At 31.6% G+C, this 27,108-nt stretch overlaps 1 protein-coding gene across 1 annotated transcript; it reads right to left on the bottom strand.

Annotated features, from left to right (window-relative positions):
• Nucleotides 1-1,782: 1,782 nt before the first annotated feature.
• Nucleotides 1,783-27,108, bottom strand: LOC143252927 (patched domain-containing protein 3-like). Its single transcript, XM_076505815.1, has 3 exons — nucleotides 25,770-27,108; nucleotides 9,216-9,548; nucleotides 1,783-4,585 (listed from the first exon to the last, which is right to left on the bottom strand). The coding sequence occupies exons 1-3, from the start codon at nucleotides 26,767-26,769 to the stop codon at nucleotides 2,955-2,957; spliced, it is 2,964 nt and encodes a 987-aa protein (XP_076361930.1). The 5' UTR covers nucleotides 26,770-27,108; the 3' UTR covers nucleotides 1,783-2,954.

Genomic DNA, 27,108 nt, shown 5'->3' with positions numbered 1-27,108 from the left:
CAAGCCAAGTACACTAACTACTTAGATACGCCTGGACTAACATTTGTGTAGAAGAGAGGAGGAATGCAAACATATTTCAACTAACTTCATTACATTTATTTTTTACAATTTCAACATGATATTGTAAATTATGACAATACAAAAGTTAATTAATATATTGGAGAAAGTCAATCAAAAAACATGTTAAAAATAATATTTGTACACTAATGGTCATTTCTGTTTGTCTGTTGTGTTCTGATCTGACCAACACGGGTTTCAGGATTACCTTTGAGCTGCAGTGAGTATTGCCCATTTTAGCTGTTTTAAAATTAAATACATTAAAATAAATACATATTCTATAATTTACACTTTTAATGGAAGTGGTATTCAAGAACAAGAGATCATTTGATTCATATCTTTTCAGAATTGTGCCGAGAAGTGTGTATACTTTATTACAAGGTGGGTCTCCATCAGTATATTGCATTCCCGTAAAAAATCATACCCGTCGAGTATTTCACAGTATATCGTAAAATGTAACACTCCTTTTATAAATGAGATATTTGATTAGCGTGCAAACTGTAGACAATTAATGACCAGAAACCTGTAAAGTAGTTTGATAAATTAACTTTTATCCTCATTATGTAGTGAAGGAGTGGAACTATAATCAAAGTCATATAAACCATTCAATCCATCCAATGTTATTCCAAGTAGCATCAAAACACAATGAAATGATACTGTCCCATTATCATAAGATGAATCATTGACATACAGAGTGTATTAGAACGTTAAAACCCATCACTTTCAACCCACAATTCTTATCTTTTCTTAATAACAATAGTTCTGTTAAGGTGATAACACCACACTTTTCAATAGTTGGTTTGATGGGTGTAAACTATCTTTCTTGCTTAGCACAATCATTAAATTTTGTGGCAATGGTTAGAAACTGTAAACCATCTATACTTTGTGATGACTGAGTTATAATTGGGCAAAATTTCTTTCACGTTTTTATGGAAGTATTTTCATAATGAATTTAGACTATTGTCTTGGTGAAACGTTGTTTACCTCTATATTAGGTGAGAATATTAATAAAGCACAGGCAGTGTATTTTATATTTAAATAAATATGCCAGAATAATTAATTTTATAACTCTAGAAAATTGCCCTCAATGTCTCAGCGGTTTACACATCCTGGCTCTCCAGTGGCACAGCGCTATTTTTGCGGAGTTACAATGTTGGAAACCAAGCTTCGATATCAGTGTTGGGCAGAGCACAGATAGCTCCTCGTATATATTTGTGCTTAACAACAACATAATCGCCCAGTTTAGAAATTAATATACGAGAATTAATAATTATTTTGTCACAAAGCTATTTTCACATATTAAAATTATTTCTCATAAAGTGTTCATTATTATATCATAGTTACTCAGTAATTTACACCTTCAACCCTATTATAAGGCACCCACAGCCGGAATGTGCAGAGCGCGATTTTCTTTTTTCGTTAATTTTACGAAATTTATGGGCTCTCAGATTCACAGCTATACGTGTTAAACATTCAGTCACGTCCCGCTCGGCTAAATTTGAATACAGTAGTGCACAAAATAAACGCCTGTTAGTAATATATTTTGCAAAAAGTATTATCGGTATTTTGCTTCAATAAAAGAATAGGACGTGTTTATGTTTTACACTTTATTTTTCTATATTCAAGTCTCAGTTTTCTCAATATTTTTGTAAAATACCTTGTTTTGTCATTAGGACGGAAATAAAAGTATACATGTTTTCATAATAAATTGTTATTGACAAAAAAGCATATTCATTTCTATTTATTTATTTCAATACACACAGCTGTAAAAGACGTAAGTTTTACCTTAAAATTAATAAGGTACTCTTCAAAGTATGAATATTTCAAAATATATATTATGATAGAGTTCTTAACTTGTATGATCATCTATTTTTCCGATAAATGAGAAGATATATGATTTTTCATTGAAGTTATAATACAACAGGATATTTTATTAACTATCCAAAAATACGGAGTAGTATTTATATGTCGCTTTATTTTTCATTCCATAATTAGAGAGAATATTAAAACTATAGATTGGAGACATTTAAAGACACACTGACGTGTATATAGAACAAGTTACCTACACTTGTAACATAATCAACAAGAAGTGCAATTATTACCAGATGAGAAAGATCTTCGTTAAGGTTATCGAAAACTGATAGACACTTTTCATTATGTTGAGTAAACATATTATCTCACTTAATTATACTTGAACATTAACCAGTTTCAAACTTAAGAATAAATAACTTACGTAAAAGATGAAATTAATAGGAAAAACAAAGAAAACATTCATTTTTCTGTTAACATTTCAGTAGTGTTCGGAAAGTCACTGTGCAGTTTTGTAATCTTATTTTATTCAGTCTATTTCAAGCCAGCAACTGATAGCAGTGTTTAGAAACAAAATAAAAAGGGTCCAGGCCTGTATTGATGCCAACAGAGGTCACTTTCAATGTTGTTTATAATTGTCATTCATATTTACCTTCTGTATTCTACATTGAAGCATGTCTGTTAATAAATATATAAATGCACAGTGACTTTCCGAACACCCTGTAGAAAAGTTAATTCTGTAATCACCATTCTCAATATAAATAAAAAAATAATTTAAACATTTGGTTTGACAACATTTCTAATAATTAAAAAATAAATAAACTTTTAAAATAATTTTATAAAGATTAAATTTATTTCTATATATTTTTAAAGCATTTATATAGAATTACAGTTCATTCAGGTGTTGTTGTTTTTTTAAATTAGGTCTCTGATACGTAATTGCACGTTTCCTACTAACGTATATTGAAAGTAATTGGTAGGCCAAAGTTTTATTCTTAAATGATATTTTTGTGCCGGTTCTTTCCCTCTGTAGGTTTTAAATAACCTTCTGAACATAGCTTATGTCTTTCGAAACTCTTTCAGGAAGTTTATGGAGCAGCCAAATACTCTATTTTATCGTCAGTTTCGAATGCGACGTTGTCATACTCCTCGTTGACAGAGCAATAAACCGAGTTAGGCTGTGTAGCAGATGGTGAGCTTTTCCTTCTGTTTTCTTCTACATTTGTGTCGAACTCCAAATCTTTTTCAGCAGATAAAATATTTTCTTGACGCTTTAAACCATTATTACTACTAGTTATCCAAGTCACCACTCTTTCTTCTTCTAGATCTCTGTAAGCAATTGAATCTTTAGAAGGTAAAGTGTTAGTTAGTGGTTTTGAACCTTTTCCAACTGAACCCACGATTGAAACCTTGTCTTTTGGATTAATAAACATAGGGTTGCCAATTTTACTTGTGACCGTATCTTTGTGTTTTGTTTTAGAACAACAATAATCTGAGAGCGATAATAATACCGGTAAAAGCAAAACCCCATGCAGTGCACCAAACAATATAACTAGGAACATCGTCTTAAAGAATGTTTTGAAAATATATGAGGGTGCGAAGGCAAGAGACAATACACCAAGTATTGTTGATATACTCCCTTGTAAAATTGGGGTCCCTAGTGAGTAAAGAGCTTTTTTTATACGATCATTGGATGATTCATTGTTTACAGATATATATGAATAAGAAATGTGAGCAGAAAAATCCACTGAAAACCCAATACACATGATAAGATTAATCATCGATATTGAGTCAAGATTTACTTCCCAAAGTGTCATGTATCCAATTACACCAATTTCTATTGAGATAATAGAAAAAGCTACCCACACAGCGCAGCTGATGCTGGGTATAAATAAAAGGGAGATAACCATCATTACAGCAGCTGCTACACTAATTGCCTGAATAGATGTTTCTCGCACCAATATAAACTGATCCCAGTAAAGGAAATACTGGTTGAACACCGTCGTCTTGAACGGATAACTATCTGCAATTTCACGCAGTTTAACTAGCATATTTTTCTCTTGATTGGCGTTAAAAATATTCTCAGATTGAACTAGAAATCTTGAAGCTATAATTGCCGTTCCTAGTTTATTGAAGACGATATCCTGTTTGAATCGTTTTGTCAAAGGTAACCTTAAGAAGACATCTTTTAGTCCTATTATAAAGTCTCTAGAATTGCTCATGTTTAGGCCTGAAAATAAACCACTTGTTCTTCCATCATTTTGAAACGACGAATAAGCCCGTAACCAAGATTCAGTTAAAGAAGAATTAGAGATGTAATCAGAATCTTCAAAAGCCTTCAGCATATTTTCTATTACTTCTTGCACTTTTGCATTGACATAGTCAATCTCTCCTTCGACAACTATTTGGATACGATAGGGGTGTTTACGGAAATATTTATCATCCAGCGCATAAAATAAGACTGAGTAAGAATCAAAGCGGGACAATTTATGTCGCTCTAGTCCCTCTTTGACCATAGTGCAGCCCCACAATCCTACAGCAAGATATCCCATGAATATGAAAATTACTATCAATTTAACTGGAAATCTAGTCAAAATACCACCAACCCCGTCACGAAAAAAGGACATCAGAACAATATCAGACTTGTCATCTAGGTTTTCCGGATCTTTGTCGTTGATACCACCAGTGCAGCAAATTCGAAAAAAAAATCCTCTGTTTTCTACGAAAAAAATTAAAGATACATACAATAAAAATATATGTTTAAATACATATCAAGAGGAATAGTATTATGCGATCATTATGCTTTCTACAAACAATACAGCATCTCGTAGTAACACAAAAATAACGGTCAGGAAAGAGATCTTATCACACCTGTGTCAGGTTAGTGAAATTGGTTCACACAGACACACACATTGGAAAAAATCTTTACTATTTTTCATCTAAGACTTTGGTATATATAATTTGTTCATAAAAAGACAAAGTATCACTGTACACATTTTTCTCGCCAAATGAACGGGAATTTAGAAAAAATACTAGACTTACTATGTTTAACATGTGTGTTTTACTTATAGCAAAGCCACATCAGACTATCTGCCGTGTTCACCGAGGAGAATCGAACCTGATTTTAGCGTTGTAAATCCGTAGACTTTCAATTGTCCCAAGGGGTACATATTTAACCTGCATGCACTACTTAAGGGACAATCAGTCTTATCAGTTTTATAATTATCAATAACATTTGCTCAAAACAAACTCCCTACATAGATCAAAACCGAAAATTAACTCAATAATTAGTGTAGCTCATTTATAAGTATACAACGTTATAGACCAAAATAATTATAATGATCAGAAATAATTGATTTATTATTTAGGTGCTCTCGATATTTTCTGCAATATAATGATAATGATAAATCGTAAGGCAAAATTCCAATACAATTAAATTGTAATCATACAACAGTTAGAAGATTTGAAAAATTTTAGTATTGACATTAGGTTGACATACATCCGTTAGCGATAATAAAGACCGGATTGAGGGTTTTATTGGCTCTAGGCTTTTCAATTTTTCGAGGCCCTCTCGAGACAGAACCTTTACGTGAAATATATTTATAGCCATAGCTAGAGGTCCCCTAATTAGTGTGAAGCTCTGGGCTTCAGCCCGATAAGTCCATGCCTCAATGTGGGGTTGGTATAATTAATTTATAATATGTATTGGAACATTTAACATATTAGCAAGCATATATTGTTTTGTAACATATCAAAGTGTAACAGAAAAAAGTTAACCAAATTTGAAGTCAATCAATAATAAAGAAAAACTAAGTTCTCAGAGAAATTTCATGGCTGCTACAATAAAATATTTACATAATATAATTTTGTCATCAATATTTTTCTTTAATAAATAAAGTGAAAATTGAATAAATAACAATTTTGCAGTGATAAATTTTAGTATGGCAGTATTTATTAGTAGGGATTGATAACAATTTTCAGTGATAAATTTTAGTGTGGCAGTATTTATTAGTAGGGATTCGTAACAATTTTGCAGTGATAAATTTTAGTGTGGCAGTATTTATTAGTAGGGATTGACGAAGATTCCACCCTATCGGATTTTTAAGCGAGAATGTGAACTCAAGTATTGATTATGATATATTATGCAAAAAAGTTGCTAACGTTTCAAATATAACAATTCAAAAATCTCTGAATTATTAATGTTTTCGGCTGCTACGTATCTACCTTATCAGCGGAGCTAGTGCATGAACACCTCTGACTATTCTTGATGACGATAAACTCACTTGAAATAAAACATGTATCTCAGAATTGCTGATATGGGTATTAACACTTTTATTGATAAGGAGAGAACAACGTTTCGAACTTCCTAGGTCACCTTCAGGTTAAGAAAGGGAGAGTTTGAATGTAACCGTTGACAGACAGACACATCTCATGGACGAGATTGTAAACGTATACAAGATTGTAGGTGGCGTTGCATTTAGATGTCAGGTTATCAATTAGTATAGGTATAGGTGTTCCTTTATATCGGTTTAATTCTGGTTTGAGTTGTCGTATGAGTAGGGCTTCTTTGATTTTTTATTTAATTATATTTGTTTCCCCACTTAATATCAATATTTTCTATGGTTATGTTGTGCTTATTGGATTTGCAGCGTTCAAAAGCGTGTGAAGATGTATTTTTGTGTTATTTTAATATGGTTGCAATTTTTTCTGCTTGTTTCTTCAATACAGAAGTCGTGGCAGTTGTTGCATTGCATTTTATAAATAATGTTGGTGCTGTATTTGTCAATGTAGTTTTTACATAGTATGGACCTGGTTTTTGAATAAATTTGACACTTACTGAAATGTTGTGTTTTTTTATAAGCTTTTTTCTAATGTTGGTTATTTGTTTTTCACTGATATTGGGAATATATGGTACACAGCAATGTAAGGTTTTGTAATTTGTTGAATCTTGGGATTTATTATTGCTTGTTTGTTCTTGATCTCGGTGTGTGCTTATAATTGCTTCAACGGTTTTCGGGGGAAATTTGTTGATCTTTATGAAGTGTTGTTTTATTTTGTTGATTTCATCGTTATTTTTATCGGGTGAGCATAATTCTGTGGCTGTGTTTATTTGGTTTCTTAATATGTGCTGTTTTTGTTTTGTTTCATGTGCTGAGTCTCAGAGAATGTATAGTCCAGTGTGGGTGATTTTTCTGTGGATTTCTGTTTAGAATGTTTGATCAGTTCTTGTGATTTTGAGGTTGAGAAATGCTATTTGGTTAGTTTTTTTCATGTTCACAAGTGAACTTTATGTTGGGGTGTATCGAGTTAACGTGATTAAAAAAACTAAGTGTGTGTTCTGTAAATGTAAATCCAGCAATTGTATCATAAACATAACTGTACCAGTATATCGCTTGTGGTTCAATGTGTGTCATAAAAACGTTGGCTAGAAATGGTGACACGGGATTCCTCACACTTAGGCTACTTATTTGTAGGTAGTTTTGGTTGTTAAACATAAAGTTAGTTTTGGTTGTAGTGAATTCTATAAGGGTTACTAATTGGTTGCTGAGGATGTGTATCAATTGGTTGGGATTGTCCTCCCCTTATCAATAAAAGTGTTAATACCCATACCAGCCGTTCTGAGCTCTGACTATCACTACAATATTTCTACAGCTTACTTGACTGATCTGTGAGTACCTACTTTTGATATTTCAATAAAAATCCACACACTCACATATATGGAGACATAATATAAATGTTAAACATATCATTCATTAATCTACTTAAATACATTTTCAACCGAATTCAACCCAACAGATGGGGATACATTTCAATGAATAAACACTCAACAGTTTTAGAGGTAAAGTAAATCTTATTCATCTGTAACACAAAAATCAAACAAACAATATTCTAAAAAAATATGAATTTTAAAATGAATTCGAGATCCTGCTACAAAAGAGTGATGAAACAAGAATTAAAAACAGACTGAAACTTATAAAATCTAATCTCTACTTTGGCAGTTTTATATACTTTCTGGGATTGTGATTTTAATTCTTCTAAAACGTATAGATATTTCGGATATGGCTATACTGATAGTTTACAAATGTTTTGTGCATTCCATGGCCGTATAAAACTGAATAAATGAATAGGAAAAAATTAAATTTTTAATGGACTATAGGAATTGTTGGTTATTCGTAGAATTGTTATAAGAAGTATCTGAAACAAAACAAAAATGCTGGAATAAAAAATACTCAAACAAATGAAGTGATACTAGTTGGATACATCTTAAAATGATTTTCAATTTCCACTTTGGTTGGCATTGTAATCCGTAAAGCAAAGATAGACAGTCTAAATCTAACCAAATAGTGCCACTTTACTTGTTTGTGTATTTTTATTACAGCATTTATTTTGTTTTGAATACTTCTTATAGCAATTTGATGAGTAACCAATGATTTCTACTTTCTATTAAAATCTCAATCGTTTTACTAATTATTCTACAGCATCAAGATCTGATTATTATTAATTGCATGTTCTGTGGTTTTGGCATTAAAATGAATAAAAGGATCTAATTATTGCAAAAGCATAGCATAAGCTTTTATATTTTTGGAAGAAAAATTAGTTAGCGATCATTCTCCAGGATTTGAAAGTACATTGCAGAACCCAGAAATCGACTTTAATGATGGGCTTGATGTGTCCATTGTAAAACTTTAGATTCTAAGGGTATGATTAATTTTTGAACTATCACGAAACTCTTTAAAGCATTTTTAATTTCTTAATGCAAGAAATGTCTTGTTAATTTTCAAATCTTCGTAAAACTTGTGTATCATAGTCAGCTCAATCTTTTAAAAATATTAATTGTTAATTTGTTTCAATACCATTGAGAACAAAATAGTTCTAATATTTAATGTTCATTCCAGAAGCTTTTACCAATGAACGTAAACCTAACGTTTATTTCTTACAGTCAAATATCTACATTTCAGAAATCCTCACCAATGAATGTAAATATAACTATGAAAACCTATTTAAATACCAACTATATAAATGTGATAGCCAATCTAAACTCTTAACTTTCAGTTTTCTTATCACATATAAGTAATTATAAATACAGTGTCTCAAGTTATTTTAAACTTTCATTTGTAGTGTTGGCATGAAAAATTCTATTTTACATGAGATGTATATTTTTAATTTTGTAATTCTATTATATTTCTAGCTTCGATACTAATAAACTTCTTTAAATAATTATGTAATTGATATGAAGTTTTTCTATTACACTATGCCATTTGTTTTACTACAATATCGCCTTCACCACTTAAAACCTTATGACATGCTCAAAAAATTCTACATTTTAAAAATGAAATGAATATACTTACTAGCTAAAGATTTTGGGGTAGTAGGGATGCAAACCACTCCGTGGAGGTTACGTTTCTCAGCGTATCCACTAACAGCCAAACAGCTTCCAAAGAAGGTGATGTGCCAGATGTATGTGAACAGCACAGCTATAGCAGTGTAAATGCAAAAGATCTGAACAGAAGGGAAAGGAGTGATGACCCCAACCAAGAAAGAAATGAAGTTAGTCAAAGTCGTTATTGTAATAGAGACAGCTGCTTCTGCATAAGTATCACCCATTCTGTCTTCTACAGAATGTTTCGGATTAGTGCGCCGCCACGCAGCTAGTAGAACAAAGGTATCATCCATACCAATTCCTGTTTATTAATTAGAAAAAAAAGCGCATTAATATTCTTAAAGTGAGAGTACTATTTTCTACCATGAGAACAATTTAACATTAACTATTGTTTTTTTAGTTCAATTTTAAAATAAATATAATTTATAAAGGACCAGTGCTGCACACATTTTGTGTATATATGTATAAGTCACGTTTATCATTGCAAAGATTATTATCAGTATGTAATGTGTATAAAAATGCCATACATAATTTATAAATTAATCTTATTTGACAGCCAATACGTATGTATATTAACTAATGAGGTCTTACGTTGAAGAACAAGTGTAATAATTTAAAGAAAAATGGAACCTACCATTTCTCGGCTAAAACAATAAAAATTGTTTGTTGTTATAAATCATTTATTTTCATAATTTATAACTCAAGAGCAAGTTAGTTTCACTGCTGTTTCATAAATTAATTTAACTTTAAATCCTACTTTGTTGCATCATTTATGTTGTTGTGAATTTAAATAAATCAGCTTCACTTTTAAACAGCATGGATTAAAATGTTTCTGTTTTTAAATCTAGTTATTTTATTGGCAAAGAAAAATTGTTATCAAGTTTAATATTATAAAAGTTAGGGACAGAAATGAATGGTGCACTGTGTTATTGAAATTAGAAGGATAAATTTTAATTTGTTTCCTTAATTAAGTAGTTATAGTAGTCATACTTTTTTTTTCTGACGTTCACTATAGTATTACCTACAACTAATAAAAGGCGAAGATTTCACTGAGCTGACAGCTGTCGGGTCTTAAGGTCTGGGACAGTGTAGTAATAATTTGGGCATTTGAGCGTCGTTTTCTTAAAATATTGCTGCGGGGTCTCTACTTCACCAGGTATAGGAATCATTTTAAGTCATATTTGTGTTAGAAATATAAACTCTGTATGTTTTAGGGAATTCTTGTTTATGTGTGTGGAAATATTTCGCTTTCGAAACTGAATAAAAAATTCTGAAGCCTTATTATTATAACTTTTGTTTATGTTTTTAATAACTTGCAACCGTTAGAGAAAGAAAAAAGGGGTAACACATATTTATTGCAGACTTTTCTCAAGTAGTTACAATTGACTGAATTTTTATACACAGAGTTAATGAAACACACACATAAGATACTTCGTATTTAACATAATTCTATCAAAACTGTTGAAACAAAATGTGTTTGAAGATGCTTGACTCAGTTGTTTTTATTGAGAACACTCTTTCATTTATCGGAAAATGGTGTAAAATATTTCTTGTTTCAAAGAATATGCTCAATTATATTACTTCAGATATTTATTCAGGCCAAAAATTAAACCAAAATAAAGTAAACTATGAATTATTATTGTTGGTCTAGTTGTATGTGATATTTTGTGAAATGGAATATACACTTGGGATAAAAAATATAACATTTCTATGGAACCTTTTTTATTCCAAAAATATGCATTTCCAAAAGTTGTTATATGGACTTGTGTGTATGAGTAATTTGTATATCATATATCAAAATTCTGATGAGCATTGTTTTTAAATTATCCTTACCCACACTTAAAGTTGCCATAATACAAAAGAATTATGTTACTTCAAAGATTTATCAGCATCTTACACCTAAAAGAAAGGCCTGGCATGGTCAGGTGATTAAGGCACTCAAACTCGTAATCTAACGGTTGCATGCTTGTCCTTTTAGCCGTGGGGGCGTTATAATGTGATGGTTAATCCCATTATTTATTGGCAAGAGAGTAGCCCAAGAGTTGGCGGTAGGTGCTGATAACTAGCTGCATTCCCTCTAGTCTTGCACTGCTAAATTAGGGACGGCTAACGCAGATAGCCCTCGTGTAGCTTTACGCCTGTGAAAAACTAAATGCAAAAACAATAAGAGGCAAAGAAAAGTTTAGCACAGGAAATGTGTATAGTAGTAGTTATAAGGATAGGCTTAATTGTTACTATTATAATGTTAGAAGTGTAACAAATAAAACAGATGACTTTATAGCAATGATAAGAATGGAGGATTTTTATGTAATTGGAATAACTGAAACGTGGTTAAACCTAGGTGATTTTGATGACAGAAGTTTCTGTGAAATAGTGGGTTACAGGCTATTTAATAAGGATAGAATATTCAAGAAGTAGAGGAATGACTTTATGTGTAAAATGTGAGTTGCATCCTGTGGAAGTTGATGATATTAAAGAAAACAGCAATGAGATTAAATCCATTCTATTAGTCAATAGAAAGGGGAAAGGCTTTTAGTGGGAATTGGTTACAGACCACCAAGCGATATTGACGAAATTAGTGAGAAACTTTACAGAGAGATTAAGATTTAGGCTCTTAATGAAGTTATCAGTATGGGTAATTTCAATTTCATGCATATGGATGAGGAAATGCTAGAGTCAAATCATGAGGGATAAAAGGTCTTTGGAAAATGTTAAAGTTGGCTTTCTTCACTAATTAGTCTTGAAACAACGCTAATTTAGATTTATTGCTAACTTTAAATACAGAAATGATCGAGAGAGTAGAAATTGGGAAACACCTGGGGAAAACGGTCATTGCTTTATTAGTTTCAATGCATTGCTATATATGGTGATAAGGAATAATTATATTTTGGTTACAAATTTGGAAGGGATACAACAAGAATTATTTGTTGTGAATTGGGCAGCTGAGTTATTTGGAGACACTGATCAGATGTGGAATATTTTTAAAGATAAAATTTTAAATATTCAAGAAAAAAATCACTGAGTAAAAATCTTTTGACATGTTTCAAAAATGTTAATGTTTATGCAGATGAGGATAAATGAGTAAATTTAGTGTGTATCTGGATTTTCAGAAAACATCTCAGAAAGTGTCACCACAAAGGCTTGTAAAAACATATCTCTATAGTTGTTAGGGATCAAATAACTAATCTCATAGAAGAGTGACTTGGTTGAAGAAAACAGACGGTTGTTATAAATAGAGTTCAGTCAAACTGGATTAATGTTGCAAGAGGAGTACCTCAAGACTCAGTCTTAGAACCATTCTCCCTTTGATTTACATCAATGACATAGATGAAGAGTTTATCAATAAATTACTTAAATTTGTATATGATGTCAAGGATTTGAGTGTTGATAGCTGAAAAGAAGATACTGGTGCTTTACAAAAGGATTTAGAACATTTAGTGAGTTGGACAAATAAACTTAGATGGAACTATTTTGAAGTAATAATTAACCAGTCTTGAAAGCCATCCAAGCAGAGTGCTATTGCTAGTTACAAGACAAAGAGGATTTTAGGTTGTATCTAAGAAAATATTAAATACGACTCTAAAGAGGCCATGATTTCATTGTACAGATCACTAGTTAGATCATATCTAGATTATTTTATTCAGTCTTGGGCTCATTATTGTAGGAAGACTTAGAATCATTGAAAAGAGTTCAGGATGGAGGGGTTGTCGTATGAGGAGAGGCTGAAGTCTTTCAAACTGTTTTCTTTTGAAAAAAGAAAAGCTAGAAGTGGGATCTGATTGAGGTGTTTAAGATTGTAAAGATAATTGATAGTGGTGATGTATCATATTTTTTTTCATATTTAACGGTGAGAATAGAAGGGCTAGAGGACAAAAGTATAAATTTTGGCAGAGTAAGAGTCATCTTCAGCTAATAAATTTTTATCATTCTAACAGGGTGATTGGTCTTAAATGAGTTTAAGAAACGATTTGATAAGTATATAAATGATAAGGGCTGACGTAAAATTTTTTTCTTCTAAGTTAAATTAGTTTAGATTGTGTAATAGTCGAAATGGATCATTATAAGCCAAAAAAGATTTGTAGCTAACATCTTTGTATACTGGAAATGTGAGATGTCTTCAAACATTAACATATATATATATATATATATATACGAAAAACTAATTTTTGAATTGATTTAGTTTGAAAACGAATCACAAAAAAGCCCAGATAGTTTTATAATTAACACAACTGAACAAAATGTTAGAAGGTTAAATAAAACTGTTATCTGAATTTTAACATTTATTACGGGGTTTAATATACAGAATTTTATAAACTTTCTGTTTTCATTTGCGTATACATTTCTAACGTGAGTAATAAATCTTATATGTCTACTTTTCCACACCTAAGCGTCTTTCAAAATTCGTTACATATAACACAATCATTTGCTTTGCTAAATGATGTTATTTGAAGGTGCAACTGTGCATTATTTGCGTTACCTTATAACAACACGTATGTTTCTTTCTTTGAGGAAAATTACACGTAAGAATGAGATCATCGTATGTTTAAAAACACGTAATGGTGACAAAGTACAGAATGTAGTTTGTTGATTGCTGTGGGAAATGCTACTACATAACAAGCGTAAACAAAGATTCCAGAGAATTATTTGAAAGTAGCATAATGCATAACACATGTCAACGAGTACAGGATATCCGCATAGCAAGCAAAGACCTGAACGGGTACAGGTATAACCTTCAACGTCTACTTCTGCGAGATCTCAGCATGTAACACACGAACTGACTCATTGCTAATACTTGGATGCATTTTTGTTTTTCGTTGAAACAAGAAAGGCGACTCGTGAACAAAAAGTATGACAATTACAAAATTCTATATATATGGTCTACACAGAAACTCTTATATTGAAATGGCTGATGTAAGCAGACAGTGTCACTATAGGCGGATGATAATATAAAGGACAAAGTTAACATAGTTCAGAAGACCATTGGTTAATCAATAATAATCTACTTTATTTGCCTATCACTCTTATTACAATTATCCATGATTTTACATATAAATCATTTTACTAATTCAATGATTCTAACGTTTCTGCTCTTACAGTTAATAGTACGTTTTGCTAATTGTAGAACTGAGGAGTGTTACTGTCACATTTAATGTACTGCTGGAAAATTTGTATCACAAATAAAGTTTCGTTTTTATAAATATTGAATGACTTAATACATATTTAATGTATAGTAGTTTTGCTTTCGCTTTTATACTTAAATCATACTTTTTACATTTTCTGACGTTTTATACATAAAATCTTGTTATTAATCTATTTATACAATTATTATAAATGATCCATTCTGATGTTGAGCTTTATAAACTGATTGCTAAGTTCACCTTATCTCATACTATGTTTATAGGTTTTATTTGCACATTACCTATGTTTATAAAGGAGGAGAATGTTACTAATATAGTTAATTTACTGCTGAAAAGTTTTATCATATTTATTGTTTTATAAGTATTGATTGAGAAAATTGCGTTTTCATGATTTGGTGTATTGATTATAGTTTTGCTTCTATATTTAATCATACTTTTAGGATTTTTGAATGTTTTATATGTAAAATGTTTTCATTTCTCTGATTAATATATAGTGCCCTCAAAATAATTCTTATTTAAGTACCATGTGTAGCCTTAAGTTGACAACTAAAGATAAAGGGTTACTATTGTACCTAATCTTACCTTCTGCGTGTATTTTGAACATTTAATGAATGACTGCATATAGGTGTTCTCTCACTTCACGACTTAGGTCATTAACATTGAATACAAATGATACGAAGGTGAACACCTGCAACTATTTAATGGTGTTGACACTTACCTTTATTGACTTTCAGATAATGGTATGTTGATTTTTCATAAAGAAGAAGCAGGGCCATAGAATTAAAAGTTCAGTATGGCAAAAAGAAAACTTTATGAAAACAGAAACTTAAACAAGTTAGTTATATTACAGAATATAAGCTGTTATTTATGATTATACATTCATAATAAGATGAACACCTTACACTTAATTTTGAAAATAAATTGTTCAAATTATAAGTAATCATATATATTTCTACACAATTTCATAAAAATTAGATGATAAATTTAATGACCTTCATACGTTACCTTAACTAGACATAATCAGTTTTGTATATCACTGAATATAAAAGTAAGTAAACCAGTAAACATAATTCACTGGCCATTTCACTCTACATGGTAATACAAAACACAAAATGTATGTTCACAATATTTTATTTCAAAGTCTTGACGGGACGTGTACATTTCAGCTAACGTAAAGTTTTCGATACATTCTATTCAATTAAACTCCTTATACTGATTATTCGTTTAAAAATATATATATTTATCCATCTAATACAAGATTATGCATGTAAGTAAAATCACAAACTCCAAATAAGACTGATGTTAACTGAAACATTTATTAACACAATTTCGATATACAAGACTATTTACATAAATGTCTCAGTTTATAAAATACTAGATTAACTTTCGTACAACAGTGAGAACAGAATAATAATAAAAAAGGTTTATTATAGTTGATGCTATTGCATAATATAGTTTATAATAATAAATGGCTTAGCAATATGAGATTATTTTGATATTTTCCTAATATAACTTAGGCATACACATTCGAATTATATAGGTGTGTTAATACAGTTGCTTTATAAGACATATATTCTATATTCTAGTTATACATCCTCAGTAGTACCAGCGTCGTGTTATAGGTATACATAGTAACTTTATATTTACATAAAAATGCTCCATCTTTCAGCTATTGTGGAATTTTAATGTAACGGTCAATTTGTTGGCAAAAAGTAACCCACGAGTTATTAGTGTTAACTAGTTGCCTTCGCTTTAGTCTTTCGCTGCTAAGCTAGGGACAAGAGATGGACATCATCAAAATAGACCTACATGAGAACTATCGATGACGCATCAACATCTTAGATGTCCGAACGGTCGTAAGCGAACTTGGGACTCAAAAAGAAAAATGTAATAATAATATTTTCGGCTTATTTATTAGACATGTTGTCAGAATACTGTTATTTTATTTATTTTAATTGTGCAGGACCATTATTAATGGTGATTTATTAGGTATACATACATTATATTAATATCCTTACCTCAACATTGTCTTATTACGTTTAAACGTTACAACTACAAAGTTGCATTAATACTGTCTCATTACTAGGAACATATATTCTGAGTATTCAGTATTATAGTATTGTGTTATTGCATATGCATATTATAATTATGCAACTACGTTAAATAGTGTGGTGACTATTGTCGTGTAATAAGAATTACACGTTAATGCAATGGCAAAAGTAAGTTACGTGTGTCGTTTAGAAAAAAAGCGCCATTACTTCAGTGTATGACTTGGTAATATATGATAGTTTCAAGTTTGGTAATTATTTCTATATAATTATGGGATTATAATACAGGCTACTGTTTACAGGTAGAGGTTTTGATAGAAGTACAAACTGCCAGATGTAGTTGTGAATACACAACCACGTAACTTATGTATACACTGCACAAATTTCAAGGTTGTGGAAGATCAACTATGACACATAATTGTTGTTATGTGCATAAAATGACCGCTAAAGCCCACTCAGAATGGACTCAATACAGCTATTTTTGTATAACTGTTTTATAAATTCACTTATGTACAAGTACTAGTTAATCTGTGGTGTGTGAATAATTTGAGGGTCTGGCCATGTTCACGAGAATATTAAGACTTTTGTTTATTCCACATATACGAATACTAATCATAGTGGCAGGTGGCAAAACAAGAAATACTTACATTAATGAAATTAATACAGTTGGTTTGTTTGTAGTTAAGTACACAACTACACTACTTGCTATTTGGGGTGTGCTAACAATGGGTACAGAAATACCATTTTTAGCGTTATATATCTACATTCTTACTGTTGAACCGCTAGATGCAAGATAATTTGTGTATTTTCACGTATTCGTAGTAAAACAATTGAAAAGAAAAAGGAAAAATGAAGCAAAATCGTAAACTCTTCTTTATCTTCAAATCTTTGATACATGCAATAAATTTATTGCAACTTTTGCCACACTAAATATCTTAAGTCTATGTCTGATTACAGGTTTTATCGAAATTAAGATCGACTATCCAAATAATGTCATGGTGTTTAACAACTAATTCAGTTGACTACGTTGAACCAGCGTTAATATCTAAAGTTTCAATTAGCGAGAGTATCGAGTTTTATTAAAATTGCGTACACAAAACTATGTTTGGATAACACAACCTAGCAACGGAGATCGATTCCTTTTCAAGAAAATGTTTCATTATGAGTCGATTTTTATGTTCGTAATTCTGACTGAGAAATAGAATAAATGTCTTAAATATTATGTTAAATATACAAACATAGGAAGTGTAATCGTTATCCTATACATAGAATGTATAAACATAGAAAATGTAATTATTATACTATGTACTAGAGGATATAAAAATAATTACTTCATATGCTGTATACTAGATCGTACACACAATTAGACACACATTATGTATTTGATATACTGTTTACTTTAGCATAAAGCACAGAAAATGTATTTTGTATGCTACTTTTTACTAATTTCCATTTTAAGACAAGTAAATGCTAATGACTAAAAGTTAAAAGATATACATAAATATAAATAGCAATACTTCCAATTAATTTAAGTACTGAAGATGAAACTGTTGTGTCACAAACGTGTTTTAATTATTTTCTTGTAATCTTTTCTCACATTAAAAATGTTCATAATATTTATTCATAAAATTATAAGAAAAATATCATTGTTTCAATTAAAAGATATATAGTAACTTTCCTATTTGATAAGAAAATATTGAAAAATACAAAGAGCAACAAACCACTTGTTTCTTTCTGGTTTAATAATTAAAAAAATTATGTTTGTCTTTTGCAGTTCATCCAAACTTTTTTTGAATGTCATGTATACTTATGACCATATGCAACAGTATGTGATGTAGTGTAAAAAAGCAATTTGCTAGGGAATCACCAACAACTATCATTATAATGAAATGTATTAATTGATAACACAAAAGGCAGAGAAAGTATCACTTAAGTTTTGGTTAACTACTTCATATCACTAATAATCATGGGCTTCCTCATGATGGGGAAAGGGAGTTATTTCCTCCTTGAGAAATTTCAGAAGAAAATGTATTTGAATAATGTGTTTAAAAACATATTAGAAAATAATACTTTTTAAATATAAATGATGCAGATATGTGTGTGTGTGTATATTTATATATAAGCTAAAATTAACCAGACATCGCATTCAAACTTCAGAGCCTATGCTCTGCGATAGCTTCCGAACCTATAGGTTATGGGCTTGCCACCGCCTGAAATAAATCCTGCGGCCGCCCATGCTAATAACCTATTTGTACTCCAGATTGAACGAACTTGCAGGGTAATATGGTGGCCATATTATAATGGAAGGACATTTACAAGTCGTCAAATCATCAGAGTTATAAGAAGTAGTTCTTGAAAAATATTGATACAATGATGACCTGTATTTTATTAACTCAGTGGTTAAGACAAGATTTTAAAATGTTCTTTGTTGTTGTTCTGTTTGTGTGAAAAATAAGCATAAATGCAGAAAAAACTATGTATATTTATTAGAATTCTATTTCCTATCTGTATTATTTTCATCAAGTGTCTGATGATAAACTCTTTTGTGAAGTGTTTGTGATAAAACTGTTAATCTCACATAAAATACATTAACTTTTTTAATTTTTTAATTTCACAAACGCTATGTCTTGAACCTTGATAGGTGTATCTTCATTTCATTATACAGGTGCTTGCGAAATTCTATAAGATCAGATTGTTGAAATGGACATTGGGAAATTGTTGTCCTCGTATATATTGTGGAAAGCATACTGGGAGGAGAATGTTTATGATATGACAGCTCTATGGAGGATCTTTGTACAATGTAAACTAGCTGCAGAGTTATTGTGACGACGCACGCTCATCGCGTAGAGCACGAATGGAAGAAGCAATATGAAATATCAAAATATGGCTCCAAAATCGTTTAAATATAATGTATTTGACATCTGTTTTAAAACAAAATGATTTCCTTAGATTATAATGGTTTTTACTTACGATGGATTTTTGTGATAATAAGATGTGAAATTTTTGAAAATAACACTGTTTGTCATTGTTTGTAAAAATAGTCATATAATTTTATATTAATGTGTTTTTTTACCTAATGCGTTTGTTATTTGAAATACTATTTCTATTACTTTTTGTAAAATCTGTTCGTGATACAATACGAGATATTTGCATTTCTATTCGATTTCCATCACTAAGTTATTGTTTTATGAAATAATTTCTATACTTTCTCAGAATCAAATGTTTTCAGTGTTTGCAAGAACTATACGTTCGATACATATAATTAGATGTAAATAAATCAGATTTTATTTAAAGGTCACACGGGATTTATAGATTAAAAATGTCCAGGGAAAATTTACTTTTATACCAGTCCTCCAATGAGGTTGGCGGCGAGTTCTGAAAAACAAATTGAGCAGTGTGTGGTACTAGTATTATTCATACAGACCTTTGACAAAAATGTATTTTGAATATTCTTATAAATTATAAATCAACGTTCATTACATTTATAACTCACATTAGTAGAAAACTACCTCTACTGAAACAAACTGCAAACTAACGTGGCAGGGGTTTAGTTTAGAGAGAGAGAAATCAGAAGAGTTCTCTCTCCAACTGGGGTGTTCAGGAACGTTGTGGTTCCTCTTCATCCCCTCACATGAGAAATGTTTTAAAATATCCGTGGAAATTTTACTTTATTTTTAACATTTCAAAAATGGAGTGGGGTATTTGTGAGTGAGAGGAAGGACGGGAGAACTGGACGAGAGCAGCGAAAGTGAAGTGAGCCAGGCCTTGGCTCGAGGACGGAGTACACTGGCGGCTGGCAAATTGATTTTTAAAACTTACTATGGTTGATTAGACACCCTGTGACTGGGTAAACGGCCCTTTTCAGAAACGGCCCTTTCACTGAAACAAATTCACACAACAATAATTAAAACTAGTAATACAGTAAACCGTTTGTCATTCATCTGCACTAAAAGCCATTGAAGTGAAATTAGGCATACGATTAACCTTGACCTAAGCAAAGTTTTGAAATAAATCTTTTTTTTTTCGAAGAACAGTCGGCTTACTAGGAATTTTCGTTGTGTACCGGCGGCCAAATCCACCCATGTAACTAGCGCAACAGAGCACAGGATTTAATGTTAATATTGCATAGGCTTATTATTGATTACTCGCTATGCTTCTTTCTTCCTTGACTCGTCAAATAGTCGATGTACGCTTAGGTTATCATACTTATACACCTATATTATTAAACACAGTATATATCACAGGTGAGCCAAAAAAAAAAAATGGTGTGATTGAAGAACAACATGAGTTAGCGCTTAATACCGCAAATACTTGATATTCCAGTTAACATTTTTTTTCCTGGCGAACAGCTTCTTCGAAGAGCTCGCTTTATAACATAATTTATACAATGTATTCAACTACAGACAAACTGCTTACAACACACACCGGGTTCGCATCCCCGTCGCGCCAAACATGCTCGCCCTTTCAGCCGTGGGGTGTTATAACGTGACGGTCAATCTCACTATTCGTTGGTAAAAGAGTAGCCCAAGAGTTGGCGGTGGGTGGTGATGACTAGCTGCCTTCCCTCTAGTCTTACACTGCTAAATTAGGGACGGCTAGCACAGATAGCCCTCGAGTAGCTTTGTGCGAAATTCAAAAACAAACAATACAACACACACAACAAAGTTTTACCATACGTAATTTTCAAATTTAGAATAAAGGGAAACATCGTTGTTTATGAGAGGTAAGGGCAATGAATTTACGGTGCTTTGAGAAAAAACCAAACACATGTTTACAGTTTTTGGTTGCTTTTTTTAATTTCGCGCAAAGTTACACGAAGGATACCTGTGCTAGCTGCCCTTAATTTAGTAGTGTAAGATTAGAGGGAAGGGAGCAAGTTATCACCGCCCACCGTCAATTTTTGGGCTATTCTTTTACCAATGAATTTTATAAAAATCCACGGCTGAAAGGGAGAGTACGTTTGGTTTGACGGGTATTTGAACAGTTTCACTCAGGTTACCAATTGAGCTCTCTAACCACCTCACCATTTCAGGCCGACGTTTATGGAAGAATACAGAGTTGAGTACGTTATAATAAAACCATTTTTAATATGCACACCAACAAGTCACATTACAATTACAGTCGATGTGAAGCCGTGGTAAAAGAGAAGGTGTCATAACTGCATATGATGACATTATTTGGCGTTGCGAAAGTAGTGTGATGCCAAAGAAAAAACAAAACCTAATATCTTTTGTTAAGGGTATAGTACGTTATAGTCCTTTTTGACGCAAAATATTCAAACATTCAGACCACCAAATTATGCTTACATTTGTTATTTAGAATTTCTAAGAACTTATAGCATTGGAAAAAAAATAAATATGGATCAACTTAAAGTACTAGAACGATAGATAAAATAGACTGCAACAAATCGTACACAAGTTTTAGTAACTCAAAAGTGTGGCATTTTCTAACAGACTAAAAGCCATGAACAAAAGATCAATGGTCCACGAGACCCAGGGAACAGTGCGTAGTATAACTAAGAAATATCTTCTTCTGACAATCAGGTTAACAGGGCATAATCTCATCAAGTTAAGCTTACATCCAAACGTCACATACATTGAGAATGAAACGGGTACATGTTGGTGGACACAGCGATCAAGGTGATGGAATGTGCACTAAGAAACCGTTGTATTCATACACTAGATGAATCATGGAAAGTATACATTAAAGTGTAATATGCTTGAAACATGACAGTTTTACGACAATGATTTTTTCAATAGAAACTAGTACGGAGCTATTTTCAAGATCCATGGTTGTCAGATAAAGCATGATCGAATGTGCTTACATGGACTGTAACATGGTGAAGCTCCCAAATTTTTCTAATATAACGTATCAACCTTTTTTTAAATGATTAAACCAAAACCCATGTTTAGATTAATAATACCTTGAACAAAATCTATGTTTGCACAAACTAATTGTGAATGATTTGATTACCGCCTAATAATTTTCAATACATAATACTTTAAATATCCTAATAAAGTAATTTTGCGATACAGAAAATACGTTTTACATGGTATGTAACCTCAGTTTTAATTTCTTTACCAAATTGTGTGCAGTAAAACGTTGTTATTTTCAGTGACCTATCAGTGAATAACTACCCTTCTCTGTTTCTATGTCTTAGAATGATTTTATCATAAGGTAGGATTTTAAACTTAATTGAATTCTATTACACATTAAAAAAATTAATATATTAGTAGAAGTGATAATAGCGAAAGCTTGCATTTTTGATGCATTAGCGTTTATCTTACTATTTTCGAGTCTGGCGTAGTAAAATACTCTTTTATCTTTAATCAAAACAATTGAATACGATCTTGTACATTTCAGTGACAAATGTTACTTCGATAGACTAAATGCTGCTTTTTAGATGTGAAGATTTCAATAACTTCCGAATAAACTAGAGCTTTGTTAGTTCATTTTCAACAAAAGTAGTTGAAAGGCCCACAAAAAGTTTGATTAAAGTAGAACTTAAATAGTTTTGAGTAATCATAATTTTGAACAGTACATGACAGTCACAGACATAGTCATGACAATCTTTAATCAATGATGTCTCTGAGTTTGTCGCAGATCTTGCATGTTTTTCACATAAATGTTAAGAACTTCTTGAATAGTTTACATATGATTCTAGGACTGTTTTTATAAAAACGGGAAGTTCTTTGCATAATTTCACAACATCAGAACTACAAGAATTACGCTCTTTGCGTAATTTTACATCACCAGTGTTACAAAAACCGTTTTGTGAAACAAGATGTAGGCAAATCGTACTAGAATTAAAATTGTTTACCTATGGATGATTATAGTTTTGTAAATTACAAGTAAGAAATGTTCAACAAAAAAGTTCCTGCTAATCTACTATTGCTTGTATTCTTTCCTATAAACATGTTAAGTTTTCTTGAAAGGAAAATGTTATACTGAACACATTACTTCTACTAGTTCTTTGACCGATATCATTGAATTAGTTTCTGAATGAGATAATATGTATCCTATGGTATATAGCTATATATATATATATTCGCATAATAGATCTATATATCAACTCACTTATGCTAACAGTTCATACAAAATATATACTCAGTTCATGACTTGAAAGTGAAGCTGTCTTACTCTTAATACTTGGATCATTTGCCTACAAAGATATTTAGGCTACTCTAGTAACCTAGTGCTGTTTACACACTATCAGTTGAAAACATTTATATCTTGTATCAGATAGTTTGGTTGACAAATGTGGTGCGTTTACAACAAAATCTTTTCATCATTGGCTGAAAACAATAAGTGATGTTCTATCGGGTATTTGGACTACTCTTTTACCAACGAACAGTGGGATTGATCGTAACCTTATAAACCCCCACGGCTGAAAAGGTGAATATGTTTGATGTGATGGAGATTCGAACCCGCGACCCTGGAATTGCGAGTCGAGTGCCTTAACGACCTGGCCATGCCAGGCCGTACATAGGTATCAAGAGTCAAAAGCTGTTCCTGATAAAAGACTTGGAAAACAACGCCGAGGTATTAGGACTCTAGTTTTAAATATTTTTATTGTACTTATGATAAAAACAGGATCAAAAGGAGTTTTAATTAGTGTTGTAATATAAGTAAAGTAATTTAATTCGATCTGATTTTCTGTTTTAGAGATTATGCAAAATCTTGTGATAAGGTGCAACATTTTCAGATGTTACAAGATTCAGATGTAGGTGGGAAAGACGTCCGAATAATCAGAAACCTATATTTAGAAGAAACAGCAGCTGTGAGAATAGAATATCAAATATGTAAATATAATGAGAAACAACGAGGTGTTAGACAAAGATGTGTTGTCTCACCAGATCTCTTCAACCTATACAGTGTAATGATACTTTGTGATATACAAGATCTTCATGTGGTCATGGTTGATGGGAAAGTGTAAACAATTTAAGATATGAAGAGGATACTCTACTTATTGCTGGTAGGAAAGATTTGCAAAAAATCCCCAGTAAATCTGCAATGGAAAATATGAGAAAGGTCTGACTATCAACTGCAAGAAGACTGAATTCATAGTGATTACTAAAAAGAGAGAAATACCAGAATTTAGATTAATTATCGGCAATGAAACCATCGAAAAGGTAAATAAACTTAAATATCTTGGATGTTGGATATCATCAGATGGAAAATGTGATCACGAAATCTAAAGGCGAATAGGAATGGCAAAAGAAGCATTTGTAAAGATGAAGATCATATTCACCAAAAAAAAAATGATAATTGTAAAAAAGACTGATAGCTCTACAGCGGTATGTTCACCCAATTGTTCTTTATGGTTCCAAATGTTGGACAGTATCTCCAACAATGAAAAAAAAACATCCATGCAGAAGGACTGTGGTTCCTAAGGCAAAAAACTTTTCAACACTAACAGTTCTCAAACGTTTATTTTCGTTTACAAGTGATTTAGTTTTATCTTATCTGACCACAATGGGATCTTTATATTATCTTGCAATTTACCTTCCGTGTACTTCCTAAAAGAAGCCTTTGAACCACTGGTGTTTGCGAACTGTTTTATTAAAATTGTCTTCATATCAACCTCACAAATTATAAATTTGTATTTTTTAAATGATCTGCAGCTGTAAATAGTTTATATTGCTCCATCTGAGTGTCTTGAGGTCAATAAAATAATATAAAGTTGTACGTGCTATACTGTGAATTGCAAAAAATCTGATCATTTGTTTTACATAATCGCATCACATTCAGTGATGAATCGTAATAATTGCAGTGTTGAATGTGAGATTCTGCTATTACACCGTAGTCCTTGTGAGACGTATAAGATGAGTACAGTTTAAATGTCAAAGATTTATATTTGGAGGAAAACTACTTTGAAATTAGTTAGTAATTTTGAACAATATTACTTCTACTTCAATATTTGACCATAAAATGTTAATCTGTGGTTTTATAATTAAGTGACATTGTACACATGATAAACAATAATAAAACTAGAAGTTCAGTGTTTTTGTTAGAAACATAGTAAGAAAACAACTATTTTTCTGATTTACAAGAAATTATAAGTCATTCGATAAGCTTGGATGGAATTTCTATGAAATATAATAGTACATTTCAGTTTGCTATGAATGCGTTGTACCTTTAACTAGAATTTAACTTGAAATGGCAATTTAGAAATACGTTCTTTAAAACATTACTATTCTCTCACTAAAATTGATAAACACTTTTTCATTGTTTATTAGTTTTAGTAAGTAAAACGAAGTATGATACACGAAAATAACTTCTATATCTAAACACTGAACAAAAAACAACGTTTTATAACTTTATGAAGTTACTTACCTAACATAAGAAAAGGTGCTGCTAAATTGATTCCAATAAAGTCCAGTCCACAATAAATGACCAAGCCAAAGGCTGCTGACAAAGACATACATGTTGAGAAACAACCTAATACACCTAACCAGGGTTTACTCCGTACCGCATCGAACGTTACACAAGCCAAGATGGAGAATACAATCATGATTAAGAATGTAACAATGAAATATGGTTTAACACTTTGAGTATTCTTTTCGAGCTCACTTTCAAGAGTATCTGATACAAAGTAACCAAAGACAATCTCCTCCAATTGAAGATCCTCTAGCGTTTGCAAAAATATTTGTTCCCAAAGTTTTGCTCTTGCTTTCCCATTCTTAATGTCAGTGTCAAGAGGATAAAAAAGGTTAAAAGCGAGAGCTTGTTCAACAAAACCCAGTTCGTCCGTTTGGACTCCACCAAGAAAAGCTGCCATATTATATCGCTTCTGAGTTACCTTGTTAATCATTACTGGGTACTGTAATAATTGTCGTCCTTCTTCTATGTCTTTAATCTTTTCCTTAAAGTCTAAAATATTATTTTCAAAACAACTATTTCTCTCGACTTTTGCACACAAATCCTTATAAGTATAAGTCTCCTCTTTCCAAGTAATGTTCAAGTTTTGTATGATGTCATCAAGATGGACAAGTTCCTTAAAAACTGACTTTGTTAAAACTGACCCACCATCCTTTGCGACCACAATTAAACGGCCTAAGCGACTAGGTCTCGTTAGTCGACCAAGGTCAAAGTTTTCTGATGTGTTTACGTGAAAGTACTTCTCCACTGTTTTTCGCTCACTCCTAGACCGTCCATTTATCGGGCTGAACAAATACTCGGGGTTATCCTGGTACTTGATTCGCTGAATGCCGGTGCTAAATAATGCCGCCACTAGAAGTGGAACAATGATAAAATATCCAGGAGAATGACCGATTCTTTGGCCTAGTTTCATAAATACCTTCGATGTTGCTTTATCCACACAGTCTAGCTTCATTATCTGAACAATAAATGTTACACTATAGATCTTGAAAAAAAAAACGTCCTCGTTATGTTATAAAAGCTGGTTATTTACAAATATGTTGGATGCATAAACAAGTTGCTTGAAACTAACTATTACATTTTACATTAATGAGTATCAATCTTAAAAATAGCATACAGTGCAAGTCCATAGTTTGTTAATAAATAGTTTTCTCGACGAAATGTTTCAACTATTCACTGTAGCTGAAAGCTGATAAATACAGATTCTTCTCTGTTAATGTGCATGCCTTGGATGAACTGTATTTGTTCAGCTAACTAATATTCGGAAGTGACGCAAAAGATTAGTCGGCCGAAA

This window comes from Tachypleus tridentatus, chromosome 6, assembly GCF_004210375.1.
Source record: "Tachypleus tridentatus isolate NWPU-2018 chromosome 6, ASM421037v1, whole genome shotgun sequence".
Classification (NCBI taxonomy): domain Eukaryota; kingdom Metazoa; phylum Arthropoda; class Merostomata; order Xiphosura; family Limulidae; genus Tachypleus; species Tachypleus tridentatus.
The sequence above is the reverse complement of the archived record's forward strand: the minus strand, read 5'-3'. Positions and strand labels throughout refer to the sequence as shown.

Coding starts and splice junctions, on each gene's coding strand:
- LOC143252927 (XM_076505815.1), bottom strand. CDS start 26,769: ATGAAGCTAGACTGTGTGGATAAAGCAACATCGAAGGTATTTATGAAA. Junction 9,549..25,769: donor AGCACCTTTTCTTATGTTAG/GTAAGTAACTTC, acceptor ATTAATAAACAG/GAATTGGTATGGATGATACC. Junction 4,586..9,215: donor TACCCCAAAATCTTTAGCTA/GTAAGTATATTC, acceptor TTTTTTTCGTAG/AAAACAGAGGATTTTTTTTT.